Genomic DNA, 21,678 nt, shown 5'->3' with positions numbered 1-21,678 from the left:
AAAAATATAACGACAACAACAGAACTCTCCAAATTATTCAATCGTTTCGCGTTGCAACGCTTTATAATTTCCAGGTTTTCAAATCGTCAAAAGATGCATATAATGGATATTTTAGAGCATGGTAAACGTTCAGTATTACTTTTTCCTCACAAACATCATAACTAGAACGAAAATTTGAGAATTTGAAACAACTATTTATAATTTTTGTCAATTTACCAAAACGTGAAAAGGAACCTTAAAGCTTTTCGTTGCATAGGTGGATACGGACAACGGATGCGAACATGAGAAATCTGGGATTAACATAGTTAAAAAATATAACATAATACAACAATAAAATCGAAGAAATGTACATATTAATATATTTGTTAGCCATATTTCAGTTAATCAACTGGTTTGACGAGTTTTTGTAGGGTAGTGGAACTGCGATTCCACGTGCACTGTGTTATAAAGTTTGGTAATATGAAATGCAAGCATGGCAGATATCGAACTTTTATATTTGAAACGATTTATTTGTATATGTATGTGTTACATATAACTGTTTATATACATGACTGTAATATAAAGTTTAGAATAATAATGTCGAAATCTTGTATGAGTTGCTTTATTCTCTGTGAGATTTCTGTGTACAGATGGTTGACTGAGTCTGTAATAGAGAGGCGTTGGTTCCAGACATTACGACTATACATGAGTCACGTTCTGAGAAAACTGGGCATAAAACACGTGCGTAAAGTGCCATCCCAGATTAGCCTGTGCAGTCCGCACAGGCTAATCAGGGACGACACTTTCCGCCTAAATTGGATTTTTTTTCTAAAAAGTGACTTCATTTAAACGAAAAATGTCATAAAAGCCTAAAGAATCGTCCCTGATTAGCCTGTCTGGACTGCACAGGCTAATCTGGGACGACACTTTACGCACATGCATTATGCCCAGTTTTCTCAAAACACGACTAACATAATCTGATTATTTCCCTGATATGTGTATGTACAAATGCATATTTCATTAAACGTAATTGGCTTTTTGCGGGAAATCATTGTTGGATGATTGAGAAATAGCAAATAAAATACGCTGCTTGTTAGAACACCTATACCATTTTTTTTAAATTCCGGATGGATAGGGGATAAATATGGTATGATTTGCATAAATAAACTAGCATATAAAACATAAAATTATTGCATTTGATATTCAGAGAGCATGTAAAATTCTATCAATAGTTATTTCTTTAGGAATCAAGATGATTCTCGCTTACATATACGCTTCAAACGTGTGTGTTTGAGAACCGACACGAAAGTCGTTGCCGGCAATTTCCGACAACAACAAAACAAAAAAGTTAAGGTGTCATTTAAAGCGTTCTAATTATGCCAGTTCTTTAAATTTATATCAACCATGTATGTAGAGCTTATATTGCCTTCGAATTTAGCTGAACGTACATAAATTTTCCTTGGGGGAAATAACATGAAAAAAGACAAAGAGTCTCCGTATATTACGTAATAATAACGCGCTATCAAAATGTGAAACTGAAAGTGAATTTGTGTGTGCAAGTCAGATTCTTAACGCTCGATTGGTCATTGTCGGCTCGGGTACTACTTAAATTTAACCCGGAAACTATTAAGTACACTTAAATGTACCCCAATACGGAAAATATACTTAAACGTACCCAGAACATTTAGACTGTACCCAGAGTTGTATTCCCGCCCACAATCTGATGTCGTAAAACGCGGTACGGAATACAAAACAAAATTCTCTTTAAACAAAACCTTCCTCAACTTTATTTTTTTGAGTACGAGTTTCGATAATATATTGATCATTTTACGTAATATTGACATGAATGTGAACATAATCAATTTAAAAAAACGACAACGACCAATTTAGCGTTAGAATTCCCGTGTATTTTCCGTACCCGGTGTTCATTTAAGTATACTTTAGAGTACCCGGGGTACATTTAAATAGTACCCGAGCCGACAATGACCAATTGAGCATAATTAACAGGTCCTCTCCAAAAAACTCAGCGTATTCGCGAATGTCCTATGTGCGGAACTGTCCCTGTGACCTTTCAGGAGAAATTTAAAAGTATTTTCACTAGAAATATCAAGCATTTTTAATTTTTATGTATTGCAAAATGTTATTGTGACAGAGTCTATCATAAAGAACCATTATTGATACATTTGTTTTTACATTGTGCTTTTGTAAGACATCACGTTGGGAAGCGATATTAAGGGGAGGGACTCGGGCATTATTCACAATATTGATTCTTGTGTTTACCTCCCTTTTATAGTTTTACGAACATTCAGCGATTATTCGTGTTGACCTTCTTGATGGGTCAGCGCGTGCTACGGTCAGTTTTCCAAATCTATAGGAACACAATTGTCTGACCTGTTTCTAATTAGAACCTGGTTACTTTATGTTATAAACGTATTAAATATTCACCGAATATTGACCTGTAAAAACGGAATAGTCGATTAAGTTTTCGCATTGTTTTGTGGTATTATATATCGGCGATTCGAACTGCTAGAGGGGATGTACATACATAACGTGAGGCGAGTTATGTAAACATGGTCATTAAAAACAACATAGTTTGATAAAAGTAACCTAGCTACATGTTAGAATGTAGAGAACGCAAGTATACTTATTACATCCCTTTTATGGGAGACATCGAAAACACTCCCAACGTAAGTCCATGTGTCGTGCGTGTTCGCATTTTTTTATAATCCGATTAAGTGAACAAGTGTATTGTAAGATTGTTGGTAGACAGCAGGCCCTTGTCAGACATTTTTCGTAATGGCATTCTTCTTTAATACAATGTACATCCTTCCGAAGTTGAACAACCGCAAATCAGTCTACTATTGGCCGATAAATGTTAATTGTTGGGTCACATTTCAGAGAAATGTAAATAGTAACAAGATATAGGTTTGTTATAAATGGACTTTGTTACCGAATGAGGACCGCAAACCATGGTGCACACATTCTTGTTACCGAATGGGGACCGCAAACCATGTTGCACACATTATTGTTACCGAATGAGGACCTCAAACCATGGTGCACACATTATTGTAACCAAATGAGGACCGCAAACCATGGTGCACACATTATTGTTACCGAATGAGGACCTTACTTAATGAGGACCGCAAACCATGGTGCACACATTATTGTTACCGAATGAGGACCGCAAACCATGGTGCACACAATGACAACACTAGTTCCATTTACTATCAATCACTGGTGGTCATTTTAAAAAGCGGTTTGATCAAAGTTTCCAGGACTGTCTTCAGTTGGCTAACATACACTGTAGAGTGAATTATGTATTATCATTGAAACATTATACCAAATAATCTGGCGTATCTAAAGGCTGTCAAAATCAGATCCAAGAACAATGTGGATTTAGATAGTAAATCAACACATGAGAAAATGGTTATCAATTCAATATTTAATTTGTCATTTTAATCAAAATATGCATTCTCAAATGTTCAAATATGTGACTGTTTTATTGTGTGTTAGGGTATTCCACACAACATGAAATAACTTAAAAATAACTACATTCACACAACATAATTATGTGTAATACAACATTAATATTACTTAATGAGAATATTAATAAAATGATTTCTTAACAAACAACATTGCGAATCATCAATGTGAACTAAAGTTTGTTAAACCAAGGCACTCTGTATTAATCTGTTTTTACAATAGTTTATGTTGTATTGTTTTGGATAACAATATAACATTTGATTTAGTGTTATTAATTATTACATTAAATGTCTCATGTAAATGATTCAAAGGTTTGAAATGAATATTATTATACATGATACATCACTCATCACTATGTTTATCAAGCACTTCAAGCAAACGCTTATTTCTTTTTAAGGGACCTTCAACCACGAATGATAAAAAAAGGCAAGTGTTAAAATGCCGTATTTGTTTTTACAATTATTAGTTTATATTGATTAAAATATCACTACTGGAATATTACACTTCTGCGAAATTGCCGGTTCTGACTGGCAGATTTCCATTTGGTCCGGTAGGTTTAACAAGAATATCGGTCCTGGCGACCGGCAAAATGTGAAATGAATGCAAACAAATATTTTTTTTTTCAATGTTAAAAATTCGAAGAGCAAATCCCTTACTACATCATGAAAATGAAATCCCTCATTGTTTTGATGTTTGCAGTAAGATTGTTGCGTACAATTAGCAAATCCAACTGGTTACACAACACCTACTTCAAACTCAGTCGCAAAATCGGCAACTGCGTTCTAACAAAAAAGATCTTGGTAGCTTTGACATATTTTTCGAGTTGATAAGGACATTAAAATATGAATTTCTGTATGAAGCATGGCTTTAAAAAGGTTGTTTATAAAATATAAACAATGTTCTAGTGATATCTTTATAACATGCACTCGTCATAGGTCTCAAACAAGTTATCATTTAAAATTGTACAAGTTAATGTCCGTTAACCGCAATTTTATTTTCAATACTTCCTCCTTACTTTAGTTTACGTTGTTATAATGCCTAAATGGATATTGTTGGTCAGTTTAATATAGTTTGACCAATTAGATGCCCTGTTACATATTTCTTTGGATGATCAGCATTATTTATGTTAATGTACATAGTTGTGTTGTTTTTTTTTCGGTCTGACAAAATTTTCTCCGGACCGGCACATTTTCTGAAATGCCTGTACAGATGACCGTTAGATTTTTTCCAATTTCGCCAAGCCTGTATATTCAATAATAAAATTTCGCAATGTGAAATCAAAGTACATCGCGAAAATAGGTGACATAACGATATACACACTATAAATAACGCAGGTAGACTGGTCATTTATATATAAAATATATACAATTCACTATGCATGCACAATTTGCATTCCTGGGTTTATTACGTGACGCTGATGATCAATCTGCTTGCGTTATTTATAGTTAACAGGTAGTCACCTGGTACACATGCCCAGTAAAATTTTATTACCGAATATATGAAAATATGAACACTGTACAACTTTTTTCAAGTAATGTAATTTACCAGTCGTGATATTTTAATCAATATAAACTAATAATTGTAAAAAAATACAGTATTTTAGAACTTTTATTTTTTTGTCATTGGTGGTTGATGGTCCCTTTAAGACACTAAATGGTAAATACTGATGTTAGAACCACAACAAAGGCACTTGACTTTAACTAATTACAGCACACACTTGTTACTTTAAACACACTTTATAATAAATACTGAAGTTTGAACAACAACATGGTAAAGAGTTAGGCACTTGAGTTCAACTACATTTGTATAATAATGACTTTACAGTGTGGAATTCACTTAGGCACTAATTCAATATACATGAAAAACAAACACAACATTTAAACAAAGTACTAGCACAAATAAAAATTGTTTGATATACATGCATTGCTGGTAGCATTGTTTAGTACATCTCCATGTAACTAGGCATGAATGTATCAACAAACACATACATGTACTTCAATTAAAACAAATTAACACATCATAATTTCTTCAGTTCTTGGTTTTCAAAGTTAGATGATAAATGTACATGTTGGTTTTCACTGCTACAGTATGAGCTGTGAAACTTGCCAACCCAAGTGTATTGCTAGGTGAATTGTTATTTGTAATTCAAAGTTAAAAAATTGCAGCTAATTACTAACACAATGTGTCAACTGTACATGAATTTTCACTGAACTGAATTAATAAACACATTCAAAACTTAAAGTAACATAACAAAAAAAAAACAATCTCAAAGAACTAGAAATCAACATCAACAACAACAACAACAAGAACACACCACATTAAATAAAATGTCCATTTGTCACTTATGGCTTTCAAGCCTTATAAATAGATATGCAAATAAATAAAATAATGAATTGTGAATCCCTGCAGATAACACTTGTATCATACGATACATAATGAAAGTAGACGAACAAACTGCAATAAATGTTATAAATCAGTAAACAAATCATAGTTTGAAGTGAACAGAAGTATCGCAGTCTTGAACCAAATTAACATCCAATATAGTCTTAATTAAGGACCATCTTTTACTCTTTTGTAAAATACACGTCTATCCATTTAAACACAATATCTGCTGATCCTGCTATTAAAAAAGACAGAGATCAAAATTATCGACTATCGTTGTTATAAAAGAGATCCTTTATTAGGCATAGTGTAATATATATTTAAATACAACTGTAACATAATTATGCTGATAATATTAATAAGCATACTCGCCACATAATGCGGACACAGATGCACTGCATCGATATTCGCTTCTGTATTTTGACTTTTAACCACTTGAGTATGAATGACAGAAAAAAATAAAAATATTTGATGAATGGCTAATAAGTAACTTTTCACATTAAGTTTTCAGTGTTATCGAACAGGTTTTGACTCTAAACACATGTTAATTAAAGGACTAGGTAAGGCTATAATAACTTGAAGACATAATTGTACAGTACTGTAGCACTTGCATTTAATATTTAAATAAACTTAATATTTCTAATCTGTCATTACTCATTGTTCAACATGATGCAAACAAAAGATTTTGGTGCAACAAGAAATCCTGTCATAAGATTAATTACAAGTAACTGAACACAAAACGAATTATACATGGTTAAAACCTTAAGTGAATTGTTGACTAAGATTATTTTTAATCCTTCCTATGTGTTCAGGTTTACAGAAAAAAAAACATTTATTAAAGGAGTAGCCACAAACAAATAAAATACTGATTTGTCTTTAAAATTAAAATAAATCAAATCCGTAAACCTATTTTTTATAAACATTTGCTCGATTTCATTTTTACTTTCCTCTAAAAAATTTAACATAAATTGATAGGTTGTAACACTGTTCAATTATTCAAAACAGAAAATAGCTTTCTGTCAATTAACAATAGATTTAAGAAATACAAAAATACTTGTGATTTTAATTGTACACAAAATTACAAAAATATACTACCATCTACTATATCAGCCTCATTTTGAGAAAACTGGTCTTAATGCATGTTCATTAAGGGTTCTCCAAGATAAGCCTGTGTAGTCCTTTGGGCTAATCAGGGTCAAAAACTTTCCGCTTTAACAATATTTTCGTTTAAAATAGGCCTACTTTAAACAAATAAAAAATAAACAAAAGGGGAAAGTGTCATCCCGAATAAGCCCCATTAGCACAGGCGAATCTGGAATGACACTTTATGCACATGCATTAAGCCCAGTTTTCCCAGAACAAGGCTCTATTTATTGAGGTATCATGTGTCATCTAACAGGTTCCCGTGCCTCGTGACTTCTGATCAACGAAGGTCCATCAATAAGACCAATCTGAGGGGGCAGCCCAGTCTGGTTTCCAGCCAGCGACTTGTGCAGTCGCACTTCGTCCTTGAAGGCCAACAAGCCCAGTTGCGCATGCGATGCCTCGTTGAGTGCTTTGGAACGTATACAACTTCGGTACTGCTCAGAGTTCAGCTTCGGGTCACACTGTTTGGCGTGCCAGAGGTGGAAAATGCCAGGATCAGTGGCCCGAATAACCATATAGTCACTTTTAACGAATTTTTGATACAGAAAGACGTCCTCACCACCCCACCCTGAAATGTACTCATCAAAGCCATTCACAGACTTAAAGTCTGATCGATACTGGCAGGTCATACCGTAACCAAAGTCTCGCCAGAAGCCAGTGTTTCTTGATATGACTAGTTGTTCTTTTTCCGCCGGAATGGGCATGTCCTGAAGGCTGTACACAACATTGGGATTGTACAGACTGAACACGATGGGAAAATACACCCTCTTCCCTTTCTCCGTGTTAAGTCGGCATCGTTCCAAGAAATCTAGGTTAAACACAATATCCACATCACAGAGGAACAATATAACGTCATTGGTCTTCCAACTTAATACGCCCACCTGCAAACCCCTCCCTCTGGAAAATTCTTCCTTTAGTGTAACAAGCTTCATATGTTTATATCGATAAGTTTTTGCAGTGGATGTCATGAGATTTTTCACATCTTCGAGACCGTCCTGACCAAAGTAAACCACAGTCAGAAACACTCGTTGGTCCTGATTGATCACAACTCGGATAAAGCGAGACAAAAATTGCTGGAAGGCGTCTTTCCTTCCCGACAATGGAAGCACCAAATTTATCCAGGTGTCAGAAGTGTTTTTAGAAGTCTCCTCAACATTGTACAAAGTTGTAAAGGGTCTGACAACTGTAATTTTTTTATACGAGGATCTTTTATTAGAATTATCGATATCTCTGAAATATAGCTCGTACTGTGTGCCCGTCAAAGGTTCAGTGCGATACATCCCCTCTATGAAATCCTCCATCTCGTACAACTTCATGTCAGCGGTCCTACGTTTGTTCAATTCACCCATGGCATACAAGATGACATCGTTAATATCCTTCCTCTTATATCCAATCGGCTTTTCAACCACTCTTCGACCTAAACCGGGCTCGACGAGAAAAATCCTGTTTAATGTAAATTTAGTAAATGGAATGAGCTCGTACTCAGATTTTAAAGCGACACCTTTTAGAATTTCGGCGTTGTTCAAAATGTCCGTCATTATTTCAGAGGTATTTGAGCTGACCCTGGTAGAGGTGGATTCCATATTCTTCTCAGTGCTATTTTTAAACTCCTGCAGCGAACGTATCAGCAGCGTTTGGTTGGTGACCTGACTAGTGAGATGCTTGGCTTTCTCACTTGTCGATGCCAGGAGATTCTCAAGGTTACGTATCCTCTCTTGTAGGGACGCCACCACTTCCCTGTGAGAAAAAACAAAACTATTGCCAAGCAATATAATTATGTCCCCTACCGGCTCCACCATTGTCAGATTTTTTTGTATTTGTTGCCATAGCAACCAGAATTTTGGCATAGGAACAAAATGAAATGTTGTGCATAGTGTCCATATTGCCATCTATCCATGTTTCAAGTTTCATGAACAAATATTAAAAACTTTAATAAAAGTTATCGCAGGATCCAGAAAAGTGTGACAGACTCATGGACTGACGGACACACAGAGCGCAAACCATAAGTCCCCTCCGGTGAAACCGGTAGGGGACAAGAAACTACATGTAATTTAGTGTACATTAAAAATCATGGCTTTTAATCTTTAAGTCCTATAAAAAGAAATTCAAAAATATAAAATTATGTATCTGTTAATCCCAGAAAATATTTTTTTAAAGATAGATAATAAAAATAGATGAGCAAACGGTTAAAATCATATTGAACTAGAAACATAATCCAAGTTCGAAATGAATAGAAATATTGTTGCCTTCAGCCAATTTTACCTCGAGGAATCTCGCTCAATCTCACTGGGCTGTTTGCTTGAGAACTCGACCAGGCGCCGCTCGCTTCGAAACTGAGCGTCCATGTAGACTCCGAATTTTGCCACATACATCATGGACATCATCGATAGACAGAAGAGGAGGAAAATGACCCTGGGCATCTGTTGGCTCATCCTGTTGTACATTTTCTTCATTATGATGGTTGTTTTTCAGCCAATAAGCAACTCATTACCTTTATTAGAAATCTGTGATATCGCCATCCATTTCCTGCTTATCAAACTCCAATTATTGTTTAGTGATGTATACAAAATGATTTATACATTACTTATTTCACAGACACAGCTCGATCATTGAATTTTTTTTTTTCCAGATGAATAGCGTTGCAGTCGTAACATACATGGTCAAGTAATATCCACAACTGTCCATCCTGTTAACATTTTCACCCATTAAATGCCTGACATATATTCGGCTTCAAAGTTCTTTTAAGCATGTTCAGCTTTTCAAGTTTTGATTTCCCCTTTCAAATCTTTCTCACATAAAACACTCATTTCTGGTAATTTTATTAAATTAGGAAACAAACCATCAAACAGTGATCCATTTAGACACCTTTCATCATTTATCAGGGTTCAAAAAAGGTAATTTCAACCAGTGTTCTTTTTGATCTGTTGTATAAACTGACAATAGATCTATTGCCAAAGTGATAACATATAATCCACCAGAATATCCCCACAATCCCTGTTTCAGTGTATTATAACCTACACAAATTAATCTCAAATCAGCAGTTATTATCCTGTCCTGTTTCACATGCTTCTTGCTGTTGTTTTTTGTTTCTATTCATAAAGAAATAGTCATTCACTTCTCAAAATTATTTCCTTGATTACCGTTCCAAAATATTTTAAAGATCAAACAGATTGTAACAATTGTTGTTTTACTCCAATATTTGTGTCTTTCCAACATGATTTTTCATACTTAGATCATAAGGAAGCTAAGTCCAGATTCAACTGTTTCTACCCATATCTTCCTTCATCTCAGTTCCTATTGGTACAGTCTCTCTCTATGTTAGGTTGGTAAAAGTACTTTACTTCAAAGCATTGTGTGGGATTGTTTTTGTGACTTCTCTTTAACAACTGAAAATATACAAATAGAGGTTTTGTTAGCACCATCTTGCAATTTCTAAGAACAATAGAAAAGATCTATCTATTAGGTACCCATACTAATAATGATCAGCCTGCCGCAAAATACAGGTATATTGGTTCATATCAATTGATATCGTGACTGGCTGAGATAGGGCTAATCAATCGGCATGCATGTTACCTGATCACAACTGATCATGTTATAATTGTTAGCCTATTTTTCATATAATGTGGTACATATCCTCCCAGGTTCTTGTTTAAATGACCTTTCTGAGAAAACTGGGCTAAATGCATGTGCAGAGAGTGTTGTTCCAGATAAGCCTGTTCAAGCCACACAGGCTCATCAGTGACAGCACGTTCTGCTTGTATGTAATTTTTCGTTTACATGAAGTTTCTTCCTACAATCCTGTCTATGCAGAAAACTTTGTTTCTGATTAGCCTGCGCGTGAGCGCAGTTTTAACTGAATGGGGCTCAAATACAGCTGTATGATCTTTTTCTGTAAATTGGTTGAAAGTTAACGGTTAAATTAAAGATATATTTTCTGAAGCAACAATAACAACAAGAGCTGTCAGAGGACAGCGCTCTCGACTTATCGAGTGCTTGACAGTATAATGTAAGCCATCATGGGGAAATTGTTCATATTCAATAATTTATTAGACGATCTTTCAAAAATAAAAAAGGAAAAAAAAAAATTATTTTTTTTTTGGGGGGGGGGGGGGTAGGGGGGTAATAATGTGGGGTGTGGTAATTTATTAGTATTAGATAATGTTTATAAAAAAAAATAATTTTTTTTTTGGGGGGGGGGGGGTTGGGGTGGGGTAGGGGGGTGAGAGGGGGGTATAATGTGGGGTGTGGTAATTTATTAGATGATGTTTAAAAAAAAATGGGGGGGGGGAGGTTTGGGGGGGGGGAAGGGATTCTGGGTAGGGGCTAGGGTATTGTTTGGGTGGAATCCATTGTGGTATTCAGGTAAGTGTTGTTTTGTCAAAGTAATAATAAAATGTGATCATAAATTAAGAAGTTATGGCAATTTAAGCAAAATGTTCACTTATCTAAGTGTAAAAGGGGCAATAATTATGTCAAAATGCTTGATACAGTGGTCTGCTCTTGTTTATAGGTTGGGGTCATGTTGGTAAACAAGTATGCAACATATAAGAGCAATATGTCAAAGGATATAGGAAATATTTTGGGAAGTACGCAAACTTTAACATAGATTTATCAATAATATGCATATTCTAAGTATGAAAGGGGCAATAATTATGACAAAATGCTTGATAGAGTTGTCTGCTCTTGTTTATAGGTTGGAGTCATGTTGGTTAACAAGTGTGCAAAATATGAAAGCAATATGTCAAGGGACATTGAAAATAGTTGGGGTAGTACGAAAACTTTAACATTTGCTGCATATTCTAAGTGGAAAAGGGGCCATAATTATGACAAAATGCTTGATAGAGTTGTCTGCTCTTGTTTATAGGTTGGGGTCATGTTGGTTAACAAGTATGCAAAATATGAAAGCAATATGTCAAGGGACAAAGAAATTATTTGGGGTAGTATGAAAACTTTTTATGTGCACGCTAACGCAGACGCTAACGCTAACACCGACGCCGGGGTGAGTAGGATAGCTCCACTAAATATATTTCATATATAATAGTCGAGCTAAAAAGCCATGAACAACAGAAAAATTATACCCATAAAAGCAGTTTTACTTTTATTTTGTTAAGTTGCAAATATCATTAAATGGAAGATTCTATTTTTCTAATGGCACATTTGATGTTACATTTAAATTCATACAAAAAACTGTGTCTTTTAAAATGTCAGAGAAATCTTTAATTCCATGTAAATTTAATTCAATACAATTATCACACTAAATCAAATTTAAAATCAATATTGAACAACACATATAAAAAATTACATCCTTTCAAAATACGTTTGTCCAAATACTACAATTCAACTTTATTAGCACTCAATGTTTAACAAACTACATTTTCTGATGTAGTACAATTGAAAACTTTCTTTTCAAGGTTATATCCACTACAGCTGAAAACATGTGCACTTTATAACCAAATAATTAACTCCATACTTAATTTGGCGCCACAAACCTCCAAGTCATATTCTTATGGCAAACTCATTTACGAATGGAATTACAATTTAAAACTTATAATTCCACAAACAATTAAACTTGAAATGCTCCTTATTTTTTACTCAATAGGGCACCGCAAACCTCAAAGAAATATTATAATCGCAAACTAATTTTCAATTGGAATTAACATTTAAAAGTATTTTACAAACAATTAAACCTGTAGTGAGCCTAATTTATATTGTACTAGTAATTACTATTTGCCCAATGCTCAACAGTATCAAGTTACATTTGTCACTTGTAATTCCTCCATTATCATATTGTTTACATGCATAAATATCCTCATTCTGCCAGTATAATTGCCTTTTAAATGGTATACACACTTCTCTAATGACATATGAAAGAAACACACAGCCACTCTGTTAGGAACAAAACTTTTATAAATGTCACAAGTGCTTCCATCAAATGACTTTAACCATTATCACCACTCATGTTTACAGGATGTCGAATCAACTTTATGGTTTGAAGGGTCCGTTAATTACAGTACTGACAAAAGTAGGTGAACATGTCGGCTAGTCATATAACTTTATAAGTCATTGTTTGCCTCGTGGTTTTATTTTCAAAGTAATATGGTACCAAGAATAATTTCTTGAGTATAAAAATCGCGGGAAATTAAATACAACATCATGTATCATTAACTGTAATATTAATACATTGGCAATGTTTATGGTAGTTTTCTTGTAATGTTTTAAAACTATTTTAATCAATGGTAAAAAGCAATCAAAGTAAAAACGATATGTTAATGCAGCTTTTCAATACTCCTTTGATAACTTTGTGAGAAGACTGCTGTAGGTTCATTTTTGTTAAACATAATTGAAGATATTCAATGCATAAAGAACCATAATGCCACCTTTGGATGGATGGGGGATAATAAAGTAATCTATCAAATATTAGATAAATAAAGTACTCTATCATATAGCATTATTGTTATAGTACAGACTCCTGATACCTATTCAAATATTAATTTTTTTCTTTTTCATAATTATTATGCACCGAGATCATACGTGCTAATTTTGTTCCTAATACAAATCTAATCGTAATTACGAATACTTTGTAATCGTGTAGTTTTAATGCTTTTATAATTGCTGCACATAAAGCATGGAAAGGATTTCATACTCTTCAAGTACCCTTTCAAGAGTTAAAATTATTTCTCCATTAATTGCTATGTAATTATTTGCACTTGAATACCCTTGATAGTAATAATAAATGTTTTATAAATCAAAGATCTTTGCAGCCATCAAACATTCAAATGAAAACGAAAGGCTTGTATTAAGAAAAAAACATGTCCTAATTATTCATGAATTTATCAATTAAACTACAACCAAATTCTAGGTACATTAAAAACATCAGTCTGTCAGTTTATGGATGTTAGGTTTTGATATTCATTAACATGAACATGACTTTAATTAACCCAATCTTTTGTATGGCTACCTAGAACACCGCCACAGGTGATAAAAACAGTTGAATGTCAGTGTTAAAATACAACCATCTCACAAAATTTGATGATTTTGTTTCTCTTCCTTTCTTTTTTTGAAATCCATGTGAACTTCACACTCTGCTGCCTATAATGATGGCTTGCAGGTTAAATTGCCATAGTGGTGCAAAAAGGTACCATGTGCTTTCTACTTTCAATGTCACATGAACCTTTTTGCATCAAGGTGGCAATTAATAAGATGTGACCTTGCGACTCAAATAGGGAGATTTGTACAAAGGAGCTCCACTCTGGGAAAACAGGGCTTAATGCATGTGCATAAAGTGTCATCCCAGATTAACTTGCTATTATAGCTGGGAGACTACCTATAAACATTTAATAGCTTAAGGGCAGAAATTGCCGTCCCTTATTAGCCTGTGCATACTGCTAAAATATTAAGGACACAACAATTAATCCTGTACATGTTTACAGAATGCCAATATTGGTTAAAATTCTTCTGGGATATATTATAATTATTATAACAGTGAAGCCAATTGAGCAATCTTCCATAAAAGTGTAGCCAATTGTGTCTTGTTCTGAGAAAACTGGGCTTAATGCATATGCGTAAAGTGTCCTCCCAGATTAGCCTGTGCAGTCCGCACTGGCTAATCAGGGACGACACTTTCCGCTTTTATGGTATTTTTTAAGATTCAAGGAATTCCCTTCTTACCGAAAATCAAGTTAAGGTGGAAAGTGTCGTCCCTGATTAGCCTGTGCGGACTGCACAGGCTAATCTGGGACGACACTCTATGCACATGCAATTTGCCCAGTTTTCTCAGAACAAGACTCAATTTATCTAAATAAATGGATATCTCTTTACATAACTGAGCATTTGATATGTACATAAAAAGTTACTTTTATGATGTCATAAAAGAGCAATTATAGTTGTATAATTTTGAGGCCAAAGGGCCACTACTTAAATATCAATATTGCATGTGATATAGGAAACTTCACATTCCATTGAATCAATCCAGGCGAGTGTGATATGAAATGTAATGGAATCTACCATTCAGAAGTCCAACACTGAGATCTTCATTATCAACAGTCACAATTTTATTTGTTGGGATAGGTCACAATTTTATTTGTTGAGATACGCCTGCAACAATTAAATGGCAAAATGTTAATTAAAAATTCTTAAGCTCATCATATTCTATTAATTGAAGTTTGAGGACAATTTAGTTACCCTTGGATGTGTTCTATTTAGTGGATAAGCAGTTTGAAAGCAAGGTGAAATGGTTTTCAGTGTTCATTCTAGAAATCGAAAAGTAGGGGGGAATTTCCCCCCTCACTTTGAAAAATAGGGGGGATTTTTCACAAATGGGGGGGAATTGATCAAGTACCATTTATATGTTTTCATTTTCGTTTTAATGTTTATTTGTTTTAACTTCTACATTACTTAAAACAGTCAAGTCAGTGAAATACCATTGTAACTGCTGTTAAATATAACTGCACTTTCCATAGTATATTGCTGACTTAAATAAAAACAAAGGATTATGAAAATAATTGTTCACATGATATTTCTGTATCATTTAAAACAATAAAAAAAAAATTACTGATTGTCTATCATGATATGATATGAATGATGATATGATATTAAAACCTAAGTCATGTAAGTGTCTTAATTAATGTATAGAATTAAGTTTTTACATTCCAGTATCAAAGGACAATTTTCTTCCTTAATCATTCACGAGTCGCATCCCTTTATCTTTTAAACGAAATTTCTTATTTTTTAATTAACCCAAGTATCATTTTAAACGAAAATTCTTTAAAGTTTATTAACCCGTGAATCGAAGAGTTAATTCCCTTTGATTTCCGGTGTTTTTCTCAATAAATACGCGAAGCAGAATTAAACAGTTTAAAAAAAACGTAACGGATATCGAGTGCGCGAATTTGCTCGCACACATGCTGCAGATGTGCGCGATCTTTGAAAAAATAGCGCGAATTGCGCGGTCTAGAATGAACACTGGTTTTACAAAGTAAAATAGGTGTATTTTGTTTAAACTTTGGCTTATAATTTACTTTAAACATACTGTTTATATGTTAATTTTTGCACAAAGTCAGGTCTTGATATTAATAATCCATAAGAAACATTTCCATAGCATGAGCACTTATTGCAGGGCCACAGCTTTATGTTGAATAGGGATTCCAATAAAAAGAAAATACCATCAAGAAACAGTTTTATTCAGATATTCACTTTCTGCAAAACAAACAATTACTGAAAAATTTAAGTGTTTTCTCATGATCAAATCTTGTTGTTTTTACATGTTTGCGTTGTCTTAGTTACCTCAGTATTTAATTCTTTTTGCTTTTTCCTGACTTATACATGATACCAGGCCTTGAGATTATGATTTCTCACGAGTTTAATCTTTGACTTAATAATAATATTCTCATATAGTTATATGATTGAATAAACCCTTTACATATTATGTACTTTGACGCATTTGCAGTCCCTTAGAAAGTTAAATTTAAATATACACCTTTCTTACTAGACTCAAGTTTTAAAGGCTTCATTACCAGCCCTTAGATACTGATGAGCAGCAAACAGCATAAAACCTGAACAGTTTGCGAGTTACTCGCAGGCTGTTCTGGTTTTATGCTGTTTGAATATAGCCATTTTCATTTTGCTTCTGAGTGGGAACAGGTTAAACACTAAAAAGTTACAAGCATTCTCATGGTTCAATATTTTGAGTTTAGAGAATGAGAGTTCAAGCATTCAGTCTTGAGGCAAAGACTTATTATGGGTACCCTTTAAATTTAGTTTTAAATTTGATGTGTTATTTTGAGTAACATTGCAAAATTGGCTGTGTTTGCATTGTTATTAAATCATGCTATCGAACTCCTGCAGTGCTCAAATTAACATAACATAACAATCAAAAACAAAAACCATAATTTTGCATGCCAATGATTGAATAAACCATAGGGGAAATGCAATCCGTCTCGAATTGTTTTACTCAATGATTCGCTAATCATGATCAGCACATAAATAGCATATCACAGTTACATGCAATTAACCTCCAAATATGTATGGCTGATACCTTTGTTTGAAGGTATTAAAGGGTGCCAAATAACTCAAATCAGTCTACTGATCTGATATTTTATGCACATTTCGCCAGCTCACATTGCAATCTAATTTGACTTTGAAAAATACTGCATGTTTACAAAAAACGTGTCTTTTAAAGTCATGTCCCTATTGTTGCAGTCCTGTAATGTCACCACTAGTATTCCTCCCCGATTAAATGATTCCAAATGTTCAATAAAGAGAGAAATATTGTGTTAATTAATGTAATCCAGCAAATATTTTATTCATTATTTATATACATTATACCTACACCAAAATAATTTGAGCCGCGTTCTGAGAAAACTGGACTTAATGCATGTGCGTAAAGTGTCGTCTGCACAGGTTAATAAGGGACCACACTTTCCGCCTTAACTTGATTTTTGGCAAGGAGGGACTTCCTTGAAACTTAAAACCCATAAAAGCGGAAAGTGTCGTCCCTGATTAGCCTGTGCAGACTGCACAGGCTAATCTCGAATGACACTTTAAGCACATGCATTAAGTCCAGTTTTCTCAGAACGCGACTCATTTGGTTCTCAACTCCACAGAAAACAAGAGGGCCATGATGGCACTGAAGTGCTCACCTGAGTTTGAGGAAAACCAAATATCCAAACTTGACCTGGTGAACTTATTTTCAGACTAATGTGATACAGATTCAAACTTGACCCAGGTATGATCCAGATAAACATGTTAACCAAGTTCCATCAAGATTGACAAACATGTGGCCTATAAAGAGATGAAAAAGTTTATATTACATTTGAGTTGATTAACAAGTTTCCAAATGCATGCGACTCAGATTAAAAGTCAACCAAGCTATTGTATAAAGAAACAGTCAGAACAAGGCCTTATATAATTGACTCATAAACGTACGAAGCGTCATGTTACAAGGATTTGAACTGGTGAACTAGGTTTTTTTGACGCAAATGACCAACATTCCAACTTGGCCAATATATATTCAAGACATCAAGATGAAGTCAATAACAAGCTAAAATTTTATGACACATGACACAAGGTGATCATCATAGCTCACCGTGAGCGCTTTTGCTCAGGTGAGCTAAAAAATACCCGACAGCATAAATGCTGTCCTGCCCCACCATAAAGTTATTATTTGGCCCCATTAGAGTAAAAGGTGACATGTGCCATCAAATTTCATTGTCACATGGTACCTTTTTGCACCAAGGGGGCGATTTGTTCAAACATCAGAACCATGTCAAGTGCATGCTTAATTAATGAGCGTAACAGTCTGCAGTTCTCATACAACCTCCACTCTCAATTTAATCTTTATTGTGGGATCACGGCAATAACTATGAAGTCACCAGCTGGTTGGTGCCAATAGATTCAGAAATCTTCAGAAGCAACAGTCTGGTATTCTTTTTTTTAAGTTATGAAACTTGCCCTGCTAATACGGGTCTTAATGCATGTGCTTAGTGTTGTCACAGATAAGCCTGAGCAGTTTGCACAGGCTAATAAGGGTCAACACTTTCTGCTTTTATGGAATTTTTCTTTAAAAGGAGGTCCAGTGAAGGCCAAAAGTGTTGTCCCTTATTAGCCTGTGTGGAATGCACAGACTTATATGTAACAATATAGTACACACATCAATTAAGCCCACTTCTCCCCAGAGTAAGTTGTTAGGGAAACACTCCAACTGATCTTATTCTTTAACATTTTCATGATCTTAATTTTTTCAGAAAAAACCTTAATAATGTTGGCATTTCGCGAAGACAAAATGCAAACAAACACAACAAAGCAAAATAAAATGTTTTTTTACCTGTTTTCATATTTTTTACAATTACACTAAACTAAAACATATATGAAACATTCATTTATAAACAAACATTTTATTTAAAATCGCCTTTAGTACAACAAAATGCTATTTCAAACAAACACATAAAATCCTCTTTTATGCCTGATTACAAACTATTAAATAATCCTACAAGTAACTTGGGACCAGCAACTATAAGACTCCCATAAGATTAATTGAAATATGTCACTTACATACAAACAGTGACCAAATAAAGTCCTAAAACTTTAACAAAGTGTATCCAGTTCAATAAATCCCATTACTCCAATAACAGATAACCACTCCAAGGACAGATAATGTGTTCAATGTGTTATATCTCAGTCTCAGGCCCAGCCACACTGACACTGTTACACTGAAACCTATCACCTTTCATCACAAATTAACAAACACCCAACTTTGGGGCCCGCTCAACCACATGTGTGTTCTTCACTCCCCACCTTTTTAACTGGTTCACAATAACACTATCAGTGTGTCCAATGCAGATACTGGTAAACCTACCAACCCCGAAGTTACAAAAAGCTACATTTGAAAAACCTAATTTCTGAATGGAGTCCTTTTGAAAGGATTAATTGAAACTCATTTATGTGTTGAACCCAAACGTGTCCAATGGCTAAAGTACCTTATCACCTTTTTCAATTACTCCTGCAAATAAATTAAGTTTTAAACAAACAGAACTGCTCTGCTTTTGACATGGTATTCAGTTTATGACTGACCTAAGAGTGAATTACAACAATAGGTCTTTTAGAATGCTTTCACATTTTTAGCACTCAAATTTCACACACTAGTGTTACACGAGCTTACAGAAATTTCTCATATTGCTTGTTTCACCATTAACACATCACTTTAATGTCGTTTTTATTTTGCTAACCAAAGTTCATTCATTCATCAAGAAGACAGGATTGCCCAAATGTGAGGTAACAGTTCAACATTTATTGCTTAACAACTAGTTCATTTATCATATTCGTTTGTGGCATTTTGTAGCATATATTAGAATTGAAACAAACACCAAAATTTCCTGACTGCACTTAAAAGTTTAGACATTTTTTCTTGCATTTACCAATAACTTTAATCAATTACAATTTTGCACAAACTGAAAAGGTTTAAAAGAAAGTTTAGAAAGTAAATATGATTTTTTAAAATGAAGAAACACTAAATCTTTATACAAGATACAGCTCAAAAATGGTAAAAACCTACTGGCTAGGAAGCTGTGCCAAAATAAGTAAACTTTACAATAGTGAATTGTAAAAAAATTCTTATCCAATGGGTTTGTACATATATTTTTTTATGCACAAAACAGAACTGTAACAAACTTGAGCAATTAAAAAAGCAACAAAATTTATCAGTGGCATCTACTGGGAGCGGTGAAAAACTCTGATCATAATGATTACATGGAGGCATAAAATTGTACAATCAAACAAGACTTTGATTAATGTTCTGGTGGGGTGTAACCTACAATTGCACTTGTCAAACACTCCGTTACAGATGCAATCATTGTTAGCAATTTCAAACAAAACATGCAATTACCCTGACTACCCTCATACCACTTTTTTTTAAACTTCTGTATTTAATTTACAATGCTGAGTTTTCTTAGTTATCAAGATTGAGTAACTCTTTTTTTAAATAGCTTATTCTTATGCCTTCCGACTATTATATTCTACCTGGTATTACCAAAGACCACAGTCTTACAGGAAAGTTTAGAACCATCAGACCTTTATAAAACAGTTTGCTACACAGTCTCAGACGTAGGTACATTATTGGAAAGGAAAGTAATTAAGAGTTTTTGCAATATTTCCACAAACAATTTATACCAAAACACTTAACTGTTTCAGTGCTGGAACCGAATTTTGAAGGCCTTTGCAAACAATTTGGATCCAGATGAGACGCCACATCTTATAGTATTTTTTGAAAAAAAAATGGAAGAAAATGCTTATTTTAGAAATTCAGCAGACAACATTTTAGCAGACGACAAATTTCCCAGCATGCAAATGTTTAAATAGTGTAGAGATCCACTGCAGGTCTGTGTATTTCCCACTAAAAAATTACTTCTCACCAATATATTAATGACCTTAAATTAAAGCTACAAACTCCATGGTGATGGAGTTTTGAAATTATTTAGCCGTATCCTTAAATGTCTTTGTTCTTTTATTACAACATAAAATCATCACATCTGAAAGATTGTCAATCTGATTTTTGTTAAAAAGATCTTAACTAACTTTTATTGACCATACTGAATATCTTAACATACTGTTCATATGCATATACAATTGTTGAGCATCAAAGCAGTGGGGGCAATTTTAACAGCGATTGGGAAAAGTACTGATACCAGCCCAATTCGGACAATTGTGCAAGAAACACCCTAAAATTGGGAAATTTTGCATCGTGGTGAAGTATTCATATTGGGAAATTGGTGAATTTGCTTATTTGCTTCCCAAATAATTTAAAATTGATAACTAAATGTTGTCAAGTTGTCCTTATTATATTTACTTAGGTTCAAGCCATAGAGCTGCATAGGAAAACTAACTAAATGTTGCTCTTTTTTTGAAACCTTAAATCGGGATTTTTTTCACATCAATTTGGAAATGTGTAGTTTTTTCCTAATTGGGAAAGTGCCGTTTTCCGGTACTTTATAAAGAAGAAAAAAATCAAAGAAAAAGGGTAATAATCGTCGGTGACATGGCTTAAATAAAACCTGCATCACTTTTTACCAAATTTTTAAAAAGGTTAAACTATAATTAAGTCTATGGAGAAATTACCAGTAAACATTTTATCTCTTAGCTAAGACTTTAAGCGTAATATATTCAGATGATTTAGCTGCTAGGAATTATCATTTTGAG

The 21,678-nt window shown here is 34.0% G+C and overlaps 1 protein-coding gene across 12 annotated transcripts in view; it reads right to left on the bottom strand.

Annotated features, from left to right (window-relative positions):
* Positions 1 to 3,403: 3,403 nt before the first annotated feature.
* The window catches only part of LOC127868067 (chondroitin sulfate N-acetylgalactosaminyltransferase 2-like), a 98,980-nt gene continuing 80,705 nt past the window's right edge, over positions 3,404 to 21,678 (bottom strand). For 9 of the 12 annotated variants that reach the window (XM_052409657.1, XM_052409656.1, XM_052409665.1 and 6 more), the window contains 2 exons: positions 9,253 to 10,376; positions 3,404 to 8,727 (listed from right to left, as the gene is read on the bottom strand). In XM_052409657.1, the coding sequence (XP_052265617.1) occupies positions 7,233 to 8,727; positions 9,253 to 9,443 (1,686 nt within the window). In that variant the 5' untranslated portion in view covers positions 9,444 to 10,376 and the 3' untranslated portion in view covers positions 3,404 to 7,232. The other 3 variants (XM_052409662.1, XM_052409666.1, XM_052409667.1) reach the window with 3 other exon arrangements.

This window comes from Dreissena polymorpha, chromosome 2 (assembly GCF_020536995.1).
Source record: "Dreissena polymorpha isolate Duluth1 chromosome 2, UMN_Dpol_1.0, whole genome shotgun sequence".
In the NCBI taxonomy this organism is placed as follows: Eukaryota; Metazoa; Mollusca; class Bivalvia; order Myida; family Dreissenidae; genus Dreissena; species Dreissena polymorpha.
Note: the sequence above shows the minus strand (reverse complement) of the source record. Positions and strands in the feature narration are given on the sequence as shown.